Below are 16,708 nucleotides of genomic sequence, written 5' to 3' on the forward strand. Positions count from 1 at the left end.
TACTAGATTCATTCTCTGATCCTTTGGGTGGACAACATGTTTATGCTGCAAGAGCTCTGATGGGTTGGTGGACATCCTCCAGAAGTTGTCATTACTGTGTAAGTCTATGGAAGGGGGTGAGATCCATGAGTCTCCTAAGTTTTGTATTGAAGTCAATGTACCCAGAGGAGGGAAACTAGCTGACCTCCGGCTACACCATGGTGCTACCATACAGAGTGCTGTTGAGGCTACTGTAGACCTTTATTGCAAAACAGTGCGTTTTAATCAATTATTTGGTGAAGTGAATATATTTAGTATATTTGTATCTAAAAATGATAACCTTTTAAATGTTTCACTATTTTTATATTCATGAAATTCAATGAGGATGGTCCTCCACTTCCTCCTCTGAGGAACCTTCACTGACCATTGCTCCATCATGAAAAAAGGATCTGAATACATTGGAGGCCTTGCACCCAAAAGCGCTGCGCATACTGAGTGTCTCTACTAGTGAAAGGGCCACAAAGATTAGTTATGTTGCCAAAGAAAATCAGATTAGGTGTATTTAGCTTCAAGAAAAAGAACAAACAAGTTAGGATGTTGCAACTAGTCGTTTTTTTGACAGAGCCCATGTTTTGTACAATGTTGCCTAACGTAATCTTGCCTCCGTACCATGGCATTAGCCCCACTAGTCTAAGCTGGTCAGGCGATTGCATTGCAGCATTGATAAACTAAGCTGATCATACTGATTAATTAGGTAAAACGTCTAATCTGAGAAACAAACAGGCATGTCGCAACTAATCACTTCTGTAAAAGCACAGATCATGAYGACCATAAAAGCCTGGCTTGTGCAATACTGTATGTGACAAAAGACTTTGAAACACCATTGCCATGATTATAGCAGCAACAAATCTAAGCAGAAATAATTACAGTATGTACTCTGCTGATAGGATAAAAGGGGAAATGTAACGTTTGACTAACATCTGGTGTAACAAGATACTACAGTCTCAGAACACTAATAAGTCAGGCATGACACAAATGTGTGCTTTCTTGTTTATTTACATTTTTTTACAGCTTCAATATGAGGGATGCTTGGCCTTTCAAAAACCAAGACTACAGGAGATGACATTTATTTTCAGAATTCTGAAAAACACTGCAAAACAAAGCTAATAATTGAAACACGTGTGTTGTCTTTTAATGTCACCGTGAAACCATGAGAGAAATCTTCCCCCTCTTACAAATATCTTTGGGACAGAGGTTTGCAAATGCATACTCAAGCCAGTGTAAACTCTAATGGGAAATACTTATCTCCCACAAACACAATGACAAACGATACATCTAAAAGGTAGGAGATACACAAACATCAATACAGAAAAGGGTATCACTATTATATAAACAAAAAATGTAATGGAAATAATTCACTGCAACGCTACTTCGCTACAAACATATATAAAAAAGCAAAAAAAACGCTGGCCTAGTTTTTTGTTTGTTTTTTACAGCAAGAAAGAAAATTGCACAATGATGACTGTGGGATTGAAAATACAGGTAAGTAAGCTAAGTACTTAAGGGAAGAAATATTATTCTATTCAATATTGTCTCATCCAAGACAAAGCAAACCTCTGTCCCCTTCACTCAGTCACTTCCACACAAAAACACACACTAGAATCAAGACAAGCAAAACAAAGCAGATGCACACTACTGAATCACACATTTCATGAATACATATTCAGCTATTGAGCTTTAGTTCAACTTGATATGTGACCAATGGTAGCATTGACAGCATTATCAATATCAATCTTAACTTCTGTGCTGCGAAAAGAAGAAATAATATTGAAAAGTGCAAGGTTATAGGTATATATATTAAAATAATGCTTCCGTTATTGTCCTATAAGTAAAGTGCAAATCTCGGGATCAGATTAATGTGTGTGCAAGCATTCCTAACTTTTAGACTGATCATCCTGCACATGCACAAACGAGCCCTTTACATTGTCTGACAGCTATGCTACTCCTCTTATTGTAAAACCTATAAACCTTACACAGAGTGATTGACAGACAGCTCATCCACTTCTTCAGGCCATTTGGAATGGCAGTGGAGCCATTTATAATGGTAAATCTGAAAGACAAAACAAAAGGTAACGGATGTACACTAATGTTCAAAAGTTTGGGGTCACTTAGAAATGTTCTTGTTTTCGAAAGAAAATAACATTTTTTGTCAATTAAAATAACATCAAATTGATCAGAATCACAGAGTCGCATCTTCACTGTTGACGATGAGACTGGTATTTTGCGGGTAATATTTAATGAAGCTGCCAGTTGAGGACTGGTGAGGCATCGGTTTCTCAAACTCGACACCCTAATGTACTTGTCCTCTTGCTCAGTTGTACACCGGGGCCTCCCACTCCTCTTTCTATTCTGGTTAGAGCCAGTTTGCGCTGTTCTGTGAAAGGAGTAGTACACAGCATTGTACGAGATCTTCAGTTTCTTGGCAATTTCTCGCATGGAATAGCCTTCATTTCTCAGAACAAGAATAGACTGACGAGTTTCAGAAGAAAGGTCTTTGTTTCTGGCCATTTTGAGCCTGTAATCGAACCCACAAATGCTGATGCTCCAGATACTGAACTAGTCTAAAGAAGGCCAGTGTTATTGCTTCTTTAAACAGGACAACAGTTTTCAGCTGTGTTAACATAATTGCAAAAGGGATTTCTAATGATCAATTAGCCTTTTGAAATTATAAACTTGAATTAGCTAACACAACGTGCCATTGGAACACAGGAGTAAYGGTTGCTCATAATGGGCCTCTGTACGCCTATGTAGATATTCCATAAAGAATCTGCCTTTTCCAGCTAAAATAGTCATTTACAACATTAACAATGTCTACACTGTATTTCTGATCAATTTGATGTTATTTTRATGGACAAAAAATGTGCTTTTCTTTCAAAAACAAGGACATTTTTAAGTGACCCCAAACTTTTGAACGGTAGTGTATGTGTTTCTCCATTAAACATATCATAGTCTAATAGATGATGGGTTTWGGGTGATTTCTGCACTGTGTATGTGCATACTATAATTGTTTTTGTTGTAATCCTAAAAGGAGACTATGCTCTGTAACTTATTTTATTTTGAAACACTAAAACAGGGTACGCTTCAGTCCGTAGAGAGATAACCATTATTGCGCCACCATGCCRGCTTTCCTGTAGCTGTTTTGCCATTACTAAGTCATATTCAGAGTGCGGGATTTTGAGACTTTAGAAGACTGATGAGTCATAATATTGTCTTGTTGTCATGGTTGTCATGGTGAATAATGATTGGCTGGGATGGGATGCCACCGAGACCTGCTCAAGTGGAAATGCAGTGAGCCATCACTACAGTAACAGCCCCTCCCCCTCTTCTGACCATAACATCACCAACCCAATCCTAGTACTGTATTCAACAGCTGACTCAGGAACCCAGTCCACCACAGACGCACATATTATGCCTGCTTGTCCTCCTATGTAGGCAGCTGCCTAATGTTGCCTTCTTTCAGTCAGACCATGACTCAGCCAGTTCAGTTCAGAGCCAGTTCAGTTCAGTTCAGAGCCAGTTCAGAGCCAGTTCAGGTTCAGAGCCAGTTCCAGTTCTGAGCCAGTTCAAGTTCCAGTTCAGAGCCAGTTCAGAGCCAGTTCCAGTTCCAGTTCAGAGCCAGTTCCAGTTCAGAGCCAGTCCCAGTTCAGAGCCAGTCCCAGTTCAGAGCCAGTCCCAGTTCCAGTTCAGAGCCAGTTCCAGTTCAGAGCCAGGTCCAGTTCAGAGCCAGTTCCAGTTCAGAGCCAGGTCCAGTTCCAGTTCAGAGACAGTTCCAGTTCAGAGACAGTTCCAGTTCAGAGCCAGTCCCAGTTCAGAGCCAGTTCCAGGTGATGGGTGGATGGGTCAAAGTCTTTTCATTGTTAATCACTAGTGTTTCCATAGTCTCTCTCTCGTATGTCATCACCGACCAAGACACTGTGCTGCTCCTTATCCCAAGGTAAAAAGCAGAGGGGAAGGGGGCAGCATGTGTGTGTTTGTTGGGGCTGGTGGAAGTGTGTGTGTATGTGTGCGTGTGTTTGTAGGGGGGTGGCAAGGCAGAGCTCGGCAGAAGGGGGTAGTGTTGTATTTAGGGTCCGTGGTCAGTTGGTCTCGTAAGTGGAGAGCAGGGCGGCGTCCACAGGCTCCATGCAGGAGGGACAGGTGAAGGACCTCATCAGCCAGTCGTCTATACAGTCCATGTGGTAGATGTGCATACAGGGCAGAAACCGGATGGGGTCCCCGTACACAAAGTCCATCATACATATCACACACCTAGAAAAGGGGTCAATACATGTATGAATAGTGGTTTTGATCATTTTTTCCTCAGCCCTTTAACTGACCAGGAAAAACTCTGGGCACTAGTTATGTTATACAAACACAGTTACATGCTACAACTAGGGTCAGAGTTTTACCTGCTCAGGTCACATGAACAGTGACCTTTATCAATTACATCAGAGAATAAAAACAGTGGTAAACTAATAATATTAAGATATTAATAAAAACAGTGGTAAACAGATGCTTACTCTCTGATTTTCTTCTCAGAGCCGTCCCGTCCTCCGTCGTAGACACCCCGGGGGAGGTGCTGGATGAGGCCGATACGCTGGGCGATACGGACCTGCTCCTCCTCAGTCAGCTGGCTGGCCAGGCGGGCCTGGCTGGGGGTGGGGTGGTACACCGGCATGTGGGCCTCCTGGAAAAAACATACAGAAAGTCAATCCATGGGCCAACTCAACTGAACTGATCCCATGACCCAGTGTTTCAACAACCATGGTATAAGCGGGGTTGGGTGGTCTGTTCCACCTAATGACGTATATACAGTTGAAGTCGGAAGTTTACATACACCATGGCCAAATATAATTAAACTCAGTTTTCCACAATTCCTGACATTTAATCAAAGTAGAAATTCCCTGTCTTAGGTCAGTTAGGATCACCACTTTATTTTAAGAATGTGAAATGTCAGAATAATAGTAGAAAGAATGATTTATTTCAGCTTTAATTTCTTTCATCACATTCCCAGTGTGTCAGAAGTTTACATACACTCAATTAGTATTTGGTAGCGTTGCCTTTAAATTGTTTAACTTGGGTCAAACGTTTCAGGTAGCCTTCCACAAGCTTCCCACAATAGGTTGGGTGAATTTTGGCCCATTCTTCCTGACAGAGCTGGTGTAACTGAGTCAGGTTTGTAGGCCTCCTTGCTCGCACACGCTTTTTCAGTTTTTACCCACAAATTGTCCATAGGATTGAGGTTAGGGCTTTGTGATGGCCACTCCAATACCTTGACTTTGTTGTCTTTAAGCCATTTTGCCACAACTTTGGAAGTATGCTTGGGGTCATTGTCCATTTGGAAGACCCATTTGCGACCAAGCTTTAACTTCCTGACTGATGTCTTGAGATGTTGCTTCAATATATCCACATAATTGTCTTACCTCATGATGCCATCTATTTTGTGAAGTGCACCAGTCCGTCCTGCAGCAAAGCACCCCCACAACATGATGCTGCCACCCGCGTGCTTCACGGTTGGGATGGTGTTCTTCGGCTTGCAAGCCTCCCCCTTTTTCCTCCAAACATAATGATGGTCATTATGGCCAAAACAGTTCTATTTTTGTTTCATCAGACCAAAGGACATTTCTCCAAAAAGTACAATCTTTGTCCCCATGTGCAGTTGCAAACCGTAGTCTGGCTTTTTCTATGGTGGTTTTGGAGCAGTGGCTTCTTCCTTGCTGAGCGGCCTTTCAGGTTATGTCGATATAGGACACATTTTACTGTGGATATAGACACTTTTGTACCTGTTTCATCCAGCATCTTCACAAGGTCCTTTGCTGTTGTTCTGTGATTGATTTGCACTTTTCACACCAAAGTACATTAATCTCTTGGAGATAGAGCGGTTGTCACGCCCTGGCCTTAGTATTCTTTGTTTTCTGAAATATTTTGGTTAGGTCAGGGTGTGACAGGGGGGGGGATGTGTCTATGTCTATGTGTAGTGTTTAGTGTCAGCACTATTTTGTTTAATATAGCTTCACGGTCGTCTGTTTGTTTTGTTTTGTAAAAGTGTTTGTTTTTCGTGTTTCGTCTTCTCTAAATAAAAGAAGATGTATTTCTCTCACGCTGCGCCTTGGTCCACTCTTCCTCATCAAGACGATCGTGACAGCGGTATGACGGCTGTGTGGTCCCATGGTGTTTGTACTTGTGTACTATTGTTTGTACAGATGAACATGGTACCTTCAGGCGTTTGGAAATTGCTCCCAAGGATGAACCAGACTTGTGGAGGTGTACATTTTTATTCTGAGGTCTTGGGTTGATTTCATTTGATTTTCCCATGATGTCAAGCAAAGAGGCACTGAGTTTGAAGGCAGGCCTTGAAATACATCCACATGTACACCTCCAATTGACTCAAATGATGTCAATTAGCCTATCAGAAGCTTCTAAAGCCATGACATAATTTTCTGGAATTTTCCAAGCTGTTTAAAGGCACAGTCAACTTAGTGTATGTAAACTTCTGACCCACTGAAATTGTGATACAGTGAACTATCAGTGAAATAATCTGTCTGTAAACAATTGTTGGAAAAATTACTTGTGTCATGCACAAAGTAGATGTCCTAACCAAGTTGCCAAAACTATAGTTTGTTAACAAGAAATTTGTGGAGTGGTTGAAAAACGAGTTTTAATGACTCCAACCTAAGTGTATGTAAACTTCCAACTTCAACTGTAAACCCTGGATTGCTGATGCTATATATTGGCCATTGAAAGGCATTGAAGCCACTGGTCGGCCATATTGGCGACAGTATTTCAAGTAAATGGTTCAAGGACAAAATTACATGTATTTATTCAGTTGTTGTAGTGGGGACAGTAACATTAGTAGTCTTAAATAAATACTTTAAAGATTTTTTTATTTATTTTTGTTCATTTTCTTTTTAATGTTTAGCTCACATAATATAATTTAAAAGTATGCACTAAAGTGTCTGTAATAGAATAAACGTGTCAAAAACAAATATAGACATTAATAAATGCATTTCTAAATCTTCCAAAATAATTTGTATAATTGAGGAATACCAAGATGGATGTGCGTGTGGTGGCTTCAATACAGCGCCACCTGTCAGTCATCCAGGGTTTATACACATACATCATCAGTTCCACCCCGCCTATAAGAGTTTGTCTTGCAATTGTTTCAATTGACAATGTTGTTGCCAGAGGGAACCTGGAAATTAAACTAGCAGAAACACTGCCACGGCAAATCCAATTCATAGACAATTACACTACTTTTGGGCAGCCAGCGTATGACTCGGCAGCTATCTAGTATTGGGTGATTTGAGGTGGAATCATGTGTGAGGCCTATATGAAAGTGTGATACAACAAGGAGAAAGAAGGAGTCTATCATAATGGTTTATCACGATGTGTGTTCTGCGCTGTGGCGAGCCAAAACACACACCCTGCCATGGATAAAGCAGCCGGAAAAAACTGCCCAGTCTGGACATTCTTGGCAAGCCTGTTTAGAACACTTTTGTGAGATTGAAAAGCATTTGGGCATTAAAAGTGTTGTGTGTGTTTTTCTCTTTGTGTGACTGAGTATGTTCAACTATTGATATGTGAAAACTCAGACCCATAACAATCAGTTGCAAATAGGCCTACCTATGAAAACAATAATTTCAATGCAACACTATTGCTCAGCCCTTTAAATATTTTATTGTGGCTCATCTGATGTAGCCTAGCTTTTAAAACCATACATTTGACAGCAACAATTCACTTTAAACTATACCTAGATGAATGAGTCAGTAATGGTATGGAATCATATAAAAGAAAATAAATAATCTAGCTAAATAATTAGGAAATATTTGACCAGATTCTCTAAAGATGTTCAATGCACTTGACCCCTGGGTCTTGCATGATTCTGTCAATTCGCATAGCAATACTTAAAGCTAGGGTCCTTAATTGAAGCAATAACAACGTGGTTACCCCGCCTCTGTTTTGGTAAAATGCTGAGGGATGGGCCTGGAGAAATGGAACCCCTCTCAAATTAATTCAGAGCTATGGATGCAATAAGGACTGACCATCCACGATATCAAAATTATAATTATAATCATGATTAGAGGCTATACAGTGTTTGTTTACATTTAGCTAAATTGTTTACAAACAAAACAAGCTTATATTTTGGGTTCTGATAGGGTACGAATGTTGAACTAAGCTCATGAGGCATTTATCAGTTATATTCTTCAAGAATCAGTGGTTATAACTATATAATGAATGTATAAGTCCAACAATAAATGTAGCAACTAAGGATTCTAGCTTTAACATTAGTAGCTATAAAGTCTGACCTGGTAAGGCGGAGGTGGCTCCAAATCCGGGTCTGCCTCCCCATAACTTGCTCTGTCAGACTGGGATTCGTGAAGCAAAGATATATCGTCGGACGTCGGCGATTTGAGACAATTGCCCATGTCCACTTCTCAGTCCCTCGTTGTTTAGCTAGCTTGTAAACTTGCTATTGTTCGTTTACAACCAAATGTATCTTCCCCTCGTTGAAGAAGTAATGTTATTACACATTAAATACTATTTAACAACCCATTAAAACATAATATATATATGTTCATATAAACACTAGCTCGAGACCCATCAGCTGTCCAAGCTATTCAACATCATCAGACCATCACAGTCAAAACAAAGAGCTAGCTAGATACTGCTGCTAGCTAACGCTTTTGGCTAACCAGCTAGTGACTTCCTTGATTAATATCATTCACTCCTCGGCCTAAGATTTGAAATGAAAAACGTTCGCTCAAATAGAAACTATCATAACAACATTAGCGATAGAACATCTATATTCTTCACAAATATAGACCACTGACTTCGCGAATAAAGTAAGTGTCTGGCTAGCTTGCAATATTATTCAATTCTTTCAACCTGAACTTGGCGTCCATTGGATATGACGTAACGGCTTTAGTGTTGTTGACTTTGTCATAAGGTGAGTGAGGAGTTTGCTTTTTGCACTTTCATTGGATGGTTGCAATGCAACGTCACACAAGGAAATGAAAAGTGGTGGCTGGCACAAGACCCAAAACAGTCTGTTATTTCAGTTTTTTTTGAATGATATACAATTTTGTTCTTAAACAAAGATCACAATTGTTGGTTTAATCTCATAATTCATGTATAGTTATTCCCTGAAGTGGTCTACTGTAAAGTGTAAACAACATGTGCAGTTGCAAACCGTAGTCTGGCTTTTTTTTATGGTGGTTTTGGAGCAGTGGCTTCTTCCTTGCTGAGCGGCCTTTCAGGTTATGTCGATATAGGACACATTTTACTGTGGATATAGACACTTTTGTACCTGTTTCATCCAGCATCTTCACAAGGTCCTTTGCTGTTGTTCTGGGATTGATTTGCACTTTTCGCACCAAAGTACATTAATCTCTTGGAGATAGAACGCGTCTCCTTCCTGAGCGGTATGACGGCTGTGTGGTCGACATAACCTGAAAGGCCGCTCAGCAAGGAAGAAGCCACTGCTCCAAAACCACCATAAAACAACATTCAGCAAAATGTTTATTCCTGACTTTACCCAGACATTAGAGCCTTATGGAGAGTTATATAAGGATTAGAGTTGACCATTGGTCTACATCAGATACCGAGACAAGCAGCCACATAACTGCAATTAAGGATACTTTTCTTGGAATTTAGGAAACTTTTATTCATACTGTATATACAACTATTTTACACATATAAACCAAACAACTATTTGCATTCAAGGAACTTATTATACAATTCTCTGTTTTTTGGTTAAATGAGTTTCACAGAATCATTACCCTTTTTCAGGCAAATAAAACAAATACATATACAYGTACCTTAAATGAACATTCCAGAAATATCCTATTCCACCCTTCAAGTGTGTTGTGAGCTGAAAGGGATATGTTCTCTTACAATCTTGCAGAAAGCATGGTATAAATGTACTGTACATTATTAGTAAACCATTCTAAATAACAGGTCAAATCAGGTGTGTTGAAAACATCTTCCTACATGTGTCGTCTGTAATGGCTCATACAGTATTTTTATAAACCAATCTAGGTAGAAAATATACAGTTGCAGTGAGGTATCTGACACGTACTGATTACGTGGTAGGCTAATGAAGAAGAGGAGAACATGGATGGCTACATTGATGAAGAAAATACTCAAGTTCATGATTGTTTCTGGCCAGTTATTGATTCCGGAAGATGAGAAGGAATGAATCAGTCAAATGTTTAAAAACATATTGTAACATCTGAAGAAAAACAGGTACAGTACAGTACATCGRCAAGATGAAGGTTGGTTCAAGACAGCCACAGGTTCTGCTGGTTTTCCTATTGGCTTAATAAAGGTTTGGATTGAAGCCATGTTCTGGGTATAGTCCTAGTCATTTGGTTCTCTAGAGTCCTGTTCATAACAAAGCCATGTCTTTCAAATCACACTAGATATTTAGGCATTCCTTTTCTGAAAAATAATGAATACTTTTATTGAAAGCAATCACATTTCATGACATTGTTGGTTGTTGTCCATTGTCCTGCAAGTTGGTAAAAAAAGAAAAGAAAATCATACAGATTTCCAACAGAAGACAATGTGCCATTCACTTTTCTGCTTGTATTAATGATTGTTTTATTCCTTTAAAAAATTACAACAGGAGTTACATGGTTTACGTATGAATAGATTCTTATTAAAGAAGTGTGTTCCCTTTGTAGACAGTAAAGGGATAGGAAATCTAATGGTGGAGGGTGCAAAAGGTCAAAAATGAACTCAGCTCTACTAAAATTCGAAAAAACATTGCTTGATCAATTATTGTTTGGGTGTATTTTGTTACATAGACATGACTACATTTCATTCATTTATAAAGTACTTTTACAGTTACCCTTCTTTATGGCCATGTATCCTACTCAGACAATCAAGTGGTACTGGTGGCAAATTTATAGGAAAGAAACCCACATGTATTTACAAAAACCATGGCTTTCAAAGATATTGTTACTCCTTATTTTGCACATAGTTACATATTCACACCCCACACACACCGTTAAGAGCAACACTGAATCAATGCCAGAGAAACACCTTCAGATATGACAATACCTATTGACACAAATTACAATTCTATTCATTTAATCTCTTTTCTGTCCATCCAAGGCTATTTGAGGTTTATTATTACGCTCTTTATTTTGATAGTCAAAATATAAATGAACCACAGTCAAATATTTGTGGGTAGATATTTATTGTACATTTTCTGTGTGGATTTGAAAGGGATTCCACTTGCAAAAGTCAAAAACAATGTTCTTATTTTTGTTCTCCTCTCACATTTGAGCAAACATACTACAATCACACAGGTATGCAGTAGTAATGCAAGAGAGTGACAAATGTCCCTTTTCCTTTATAATGTAATACAACTTTAACTCTTTACTCCCTACGCTCCTTCTTCACCGCCCCTCCGCCTCCACTTCTTCCTCCTCCTAGCAGCGGTCGTCCTCTTCTGTGTCGCTGAGTGGCTCACAGCCCGCAACAGAGACCGTCTGAGCCAGGCGTTTCCGGAAGTGTCCGTTGGGGACCTGCCAGCCGCTCCTGGAACCCCGTCGAGCGGAGCTGAAGCTGGAGCTGGATGTGGAGCTGACCGTGTTAGCACGTCCCAGGCTGGTGGCTACCGCCGCCTCGAAAGTCAGCGTCTCCATGAACCCGGTGGGGTCCAGACTGTGCTCGTCCTCCTGCAGGGCCAGGTAGGGCTCCGACGGGTAGCGACGCAGGGGAGAGCCCTGCTGGTGGCGACGGCCCCTCGCCCCACTCTGTCCCTCTCCCCCTGCCCCCTTTCTGGAGGCTTCCCCTCGCCTCTGAGTCTCTGGGCTGCCCCTGTCGTCATCATCGTCCCCTGAGGGAGGGTGCGTGCGACACACCAGAGGAGAGTAAGAGATGTGGGGATGGGAGCGTGTTGAGGTCTGGGACAGGGGGCGACGGCTAGGAGTACTAGATTCAGAGGTGGGGATGGGGCTGTCGGAGCTGTTGCCCTGGACACAAGAGTGGAAACACATTTAATACAAATGTCTGACTGTTTTTTCACAAGTGTGTATGTGGCCTACCAGTTCTTCAAATGTGGGTATGTGTTTGTGTCTAGTTGGTCTAGTTGTGGCTTCAGGGGGTACTAATGGTGTATGGGTCTTTAATATGTGTCCTTGGTTAAGCATCCTGCATGTGTGTGGCCTACCTGTTTGTCCAGGGGGTGTGTGCGCTCACGGCTAGGGGAGTGTGAGGGTTGCAGGCTCCTCTCCTCGGAAGTACAGCGGGACGTGTCTGGGGAGAGGAGGTGGCGGCGCTCTTTAGACCTCCCGCGCTCCTTCTCTGTGTCCAACTGCCTCTTCCTTTCTGACCGCGACACTGGATGAGGAAGAGGAAGACCATGGCAAGGAGCACAGAGAGAGGGGCGCAGCAACAGATAAAAAGAGAGGGGGACAGAGAGGGACAACAACAGATAAAGAGAGAGGGGGACAACAACAGATAAAGAGAGAGGGGGACAGAGAGAGAGACAAAACATAAAGAGAGAGGGACAGAGAGAGACAACAACAGATTAAAGAGAGAGGGACAGAGAAGACAACAAACAGATAAAGAGAGAGGGGACAGAGAGAGACAACAACAGATAAAGAGAGAGGGGACAGAGAGAGACAACAACAGATAAAGAGAGAGGGGACAGAGAGAGACAACAACAGATAAAGAGAGAGGGGACAGAGAGAGACAACAACAGATAAAGAGAGAGGGGACAGAGAGAGACAACAACAGATAAAGAGAGAGGGGACAGAGAGAGACACAAATAAAGAGAGAGGGGGACAAGAAGGGACAAACAACAGATAAAGAGAGAGGGGACAGAGAGAGACAACAACAGATAAAAAGAGAGAGGGACAGAGAGAGACAACAACAATAAAGAGAGAGGGTATATGAAAGGACAGGATTGAAGCTACATGCTTACGCCCATAAGTCGAACAATTAGCCTACAGTAAACACGGTAAGTCAATAGATACAACGTTATCAGTACACTGTAGATCAATAGATAGCAACGTTATCAGTACACTGTAGATCAGTAAACAGTAACGTTATCAGTACACTGTCGATCAGTAGATAGCAACGTTATCAGTACACTGTAGATCAGAAACAATACGTTATCATACACTGTATATCAGTAAACAGTAACTTATCACTACACTGTCGATCAGTAGATAGCACTGTTATCACTACACTGTATATCAGTAAACAGTAAGTTATCAGTACACTGTTGATCAGTAGATCACAATGTTATCACTACACTAGTGATCAGTAAACAGAACGTTATCACTACACGTGATCAGTAGATAGCAATGTTATCACTACAACTGTAGATCAGTAAAACAGTAACTTATCAGTTACACTGTCATCAGTATAGCACGTTTCATACACTGTAGATCAGTAAACAGTAACGTTAAATATAAACTACACTGTAATCAGTAAAACAGTAACATTATCAGTCACATGTAATCAGTAACAGTAACATATCAGTTACCACTGTAGATCAGTAAAACAGTAATTTATCAGTACACGTAGATAGAAACAGTAATGTATCAGTAACACGTAATCAGTAAACAGTAATGTTATCAGTACACTGTAGATCATAAACAGTAATATCAGTACACTGTAATCAGTAAACAGTAACGTTATAACTACACTGTAGATCAGTAAACAGTAACGTTATAACTACACTGTATATCAGTAAACAGCAACATTATCACTACACTGTAGATCAGTAAACAGTATGTTGATGACAAGTGGATAATCATTGATGCACTTAGGATAAAGACATAAAAAATGGAAAAATAAGAACTCTTTAAACATACAATAACCACACACGAATACCACCCCTCATCATGCCAGTGGGACTGATAAGAGGAGAGGTCACGTGAGTAGAGAGTGGAGACTGACCGGCAGCCTTGTAGCTCTTGTGGCGTGGTCTGTACAGTCTATCAGGACTTTTCTTCTCCTCCTGCCACAGGCCATTCACCCTCTGGTCAGCCACAGTGGACGAGGACCGCTTCATAGAGCCACTGGCCATCTCGGTCTGCACACGCACACAGGCACACACACACACACACACACACACACACGCACACGCACACGTACATGGCCATACACACAGAGGAGGAGACAACCAAATACCCACAAATACCATAAAATACGTTTTATTACTTTGGAAGAAATCCATCCATAATTCCTATCCATGCTCACTATTCCAGGCAATTAACAGGTCAACTAGGACGCTTGGACCGCCTAATTTTCCCCCTCAACTCATTGTGGAGAGAGAGACAGAGAGAGAGGTAAGGCAAAACATACCAGTAACCCAGGATCAATAAAACACCATTCTGAACCGCTAGCATTCCGTAGAAAAACATCCATGTTGATTATATCTCTCCAGACACACCAGCAGCAAACGGAAGACACATAAAATAAATGTTTCTCTCTAAACGGCACAACCAGTGTAGCCTGGTCATTGTCTTCTGTCACACAGACATGCATGTCACACTCTGGGGCCCCATTGCTGCCCCGGGCCCTTCCGGCCCCTGGAGGAGTCAGTGTGGTCAGAGGGCAGTACCTGTGGCTCTACAGACAGACGAGGCATGGAGGAAGCCCGTACACACAGCCCCCTGCCAAATGGGAGCTCCAGTGGGTCAGGAATCAACCCACTGCACTCCCCTGCACTCACCTATATGAGACCAGAGACAGAGAGAGGGGAGAGATAGAGTACAGTACAGTAGAGATCAGGCTGGTCAATTCAGTACTGGGACTAACTGCCTTTTGGGGTTCCAGCCAAGGAGGACTTCAGACAATGTTACATGGTAAAAATTCGCAAGGCCTTTCTGCAATTGGGTAAATCAAACCTAGGCCATTCCATTGTCCCCAACCAATCAGAAGCCATTCCAGCCAAAGAGCCACAGATTAACAACCAATGACAACAAGGAGACTGACCCCAGAAAGATTGGGCAAAGCAGGAGGAGAAAGTCAGAGAGCAAGAGGAGATAGCAGCACAAGCACATCGCTACAACAATAAATGAGAAGAGAGAGACCAGAACAACAATTGGGCCTACTGTTACACATACTCATGCAAGTTCAGATCTGGATACACCAAACATACTGAGCCAGACAAGTTCACCTCTCCTTAAAGCCTGTCATGACTCATGTAACTCCCTAGTGAAAATATACATAAAATATGGCAAACACTAACAGATATCCAGGGTCAAAGTCGTAACATTCCTATAGGGCAAACAGTACACTGAAGACCAGTTCAACCAAACAGCCTATAAACAGCACAATGAACAGCGAGAATGCCTGCATCTCCTTTAAACCTCCACTAATCAGACTACAACTTAGGCAAGGACGGAAACACATAGAAACATGAATGCCGTGCTCTGCGCTGCACTATTAGTATCTTCATTCAGCCATTACTATTAGATAAGTGTAATTGATTCATTGTTGTCTATGTGTGGGTTGATATTTAGCGCTTTAACGCAAGAGGTTAGGTTTTCACCGGGCAGTATTTTATATTTTGCCCATAGCTGACTTTTTCCTTTTGGCTCCTAGCAAAGGGCTTTATAGAGCTATCATTGTACACTTACTAAATTATATAAAGGCTTCTTTGTGTGTGTACTTTGTGTAGTTGGTGTTTGTGCTAGTTAGTGTGGTGTACAGCACTCCTGTGATGTGTTTCTACAGTACATAGGACTTGGTCCTTCTCGTTACCCTGGAGTGTTGGCTTCTGGTGTCCGTGTCAGAGGTCGTGGGCTGCATGTTGAGCAGGTCCTGGGGGGAGAGAGGACTCAACGCCACCAGGCCTCCTCTGGTCCTACAGACGGAGGCAAGTCACAGAGGAAATACTGTCAAACACAAATGTGACTCATTTCAGGAAACTAGGCGTATGTCCCACGTCACTACTTTTTAAAAATATTATTATTAGTCTTTGTTATCAAAATGTGTTTTTTGACAGAAATGCCTTCTGGAACCTGTGAACTTTCATGTGCCTTAATAACAAACTTGTATTCCATCCATAAGTACGAGCCTAGTTGGTTTAGCCACGGAAAAAGCCAGGAACCTTCCCGCTAGCCATGATTGGCTGTGATAATGGATGGGCTGGACATGCCGGGAGATGAGTTTGGATTGGTCTGCCATGTAGCMTGCTTCTGTCTATAACGTRAGCTGTTCAGTATGTTTTGACAGTCCATTCTACCGCACCATTTTTGAAAGATATAACGTTAGCCAACGAGAACTACAAAAGTGTTGCAACTTTTCTCAACAACATTGATGCCCTGAATTTAGCAGGTGCTATCGACAGATCAGTTGAAAAGATGATGGACTAATTTCTGCACACGCCACGGTCAGTGTAAACCGGAGTGACTTGACACAACGCTGGCCAAACAAGATGTAGCTACAAACAAAACGGAGTTAAATGGTTCCAGTCTGCTGTGAAGCATTCATCCATGTATACGGGTAAGAGTCTAGCTACATTTTCAGATATAAGTTTCTAATTTTGTGAGAAAGTTGGTTTTATTGCAAGCTAAAGCATACTGTTAGTTAGCAGCTTGCAGCYTGCTGGCTCGCTAGCTAACATTATGTGTATGACCAGTGTAGTAATACTATTCGAATCAGAAATCCATTTGCATTGCTAGTTATAGCCTAATGTTAGCTAGCTAACATTGAACCT

General features: G+C 41.4%; 2 protein-coding genes across 2 annotated transcripts in view; both read right to left on the minus strand.

Annotated features, from left to right (window-relative positions):
• Positions 1-1,017: 1,017 nt before the first annotated feature.
• Positions 1,018-8,925, minus strand: LOC111956341 (RING finger protein 11-like). The gene is made up of 3 exons (XM_023976800.2): positions 8,325-8,925; positions 4,539-4,705; positions 1,018-4,287 (listed from the first exon to the last, which is right to left on the minus strand). Exons 1-3 carry the CDS (start codon positions 8,442-8,444, stop codon positions 4,116-4,118), a joined length of 459 nt encoding a protein of 152 aa, XP_023832568.1. The 5' UTR covers positions 8,445-8,925; the 3' UTR covers positions 1,018-4,115.
• A 757-nt stretch (positions 8,926-9,682) lies between these two features.
• LOC111957028 (voltage-dependent R-type calcium channel subunit alpha-1E-like) overlaps positions 9,683-16,708 on the minus strand; it is an 84,970-nt gene continuing 77,944 nt past the window's right edge. The window contains 5 exon segments of the mRNA XM_070436635.1: positions 9,683-12,002; positions 12,200-12,369; positions 13,939-14,074; positions 14,606-14,716; positions 15,751-15,853. Of these exon segments, the coding sequence (XP_070292736.1) occupies positions 11,457-12,002; positions 12,200-12,369; positions 13,939-14,074; positions 14,606-14,716; positions 15,751-15,853 (1,066 nt within the window). The 3' untranslated portion in view covers positions 9,683-11,456.

The sequence above is a fragment of the Salvelinus sp. IW2-2015 genome, linkage group LG32 (genome assembly GCF_002910315.2).
Source record: "Salvelinus sp. IW2-2015 linkage group LG32, ASM291031v2, whole genome shotgun sequence".
Classification (NCBI taxonomy): Eukaryota; Metazoa; Chordata; class Actinopteri; order Salmoniformes; family Salmonidae; genus Salvelinus; species Salvelinus sp. IW2-2015.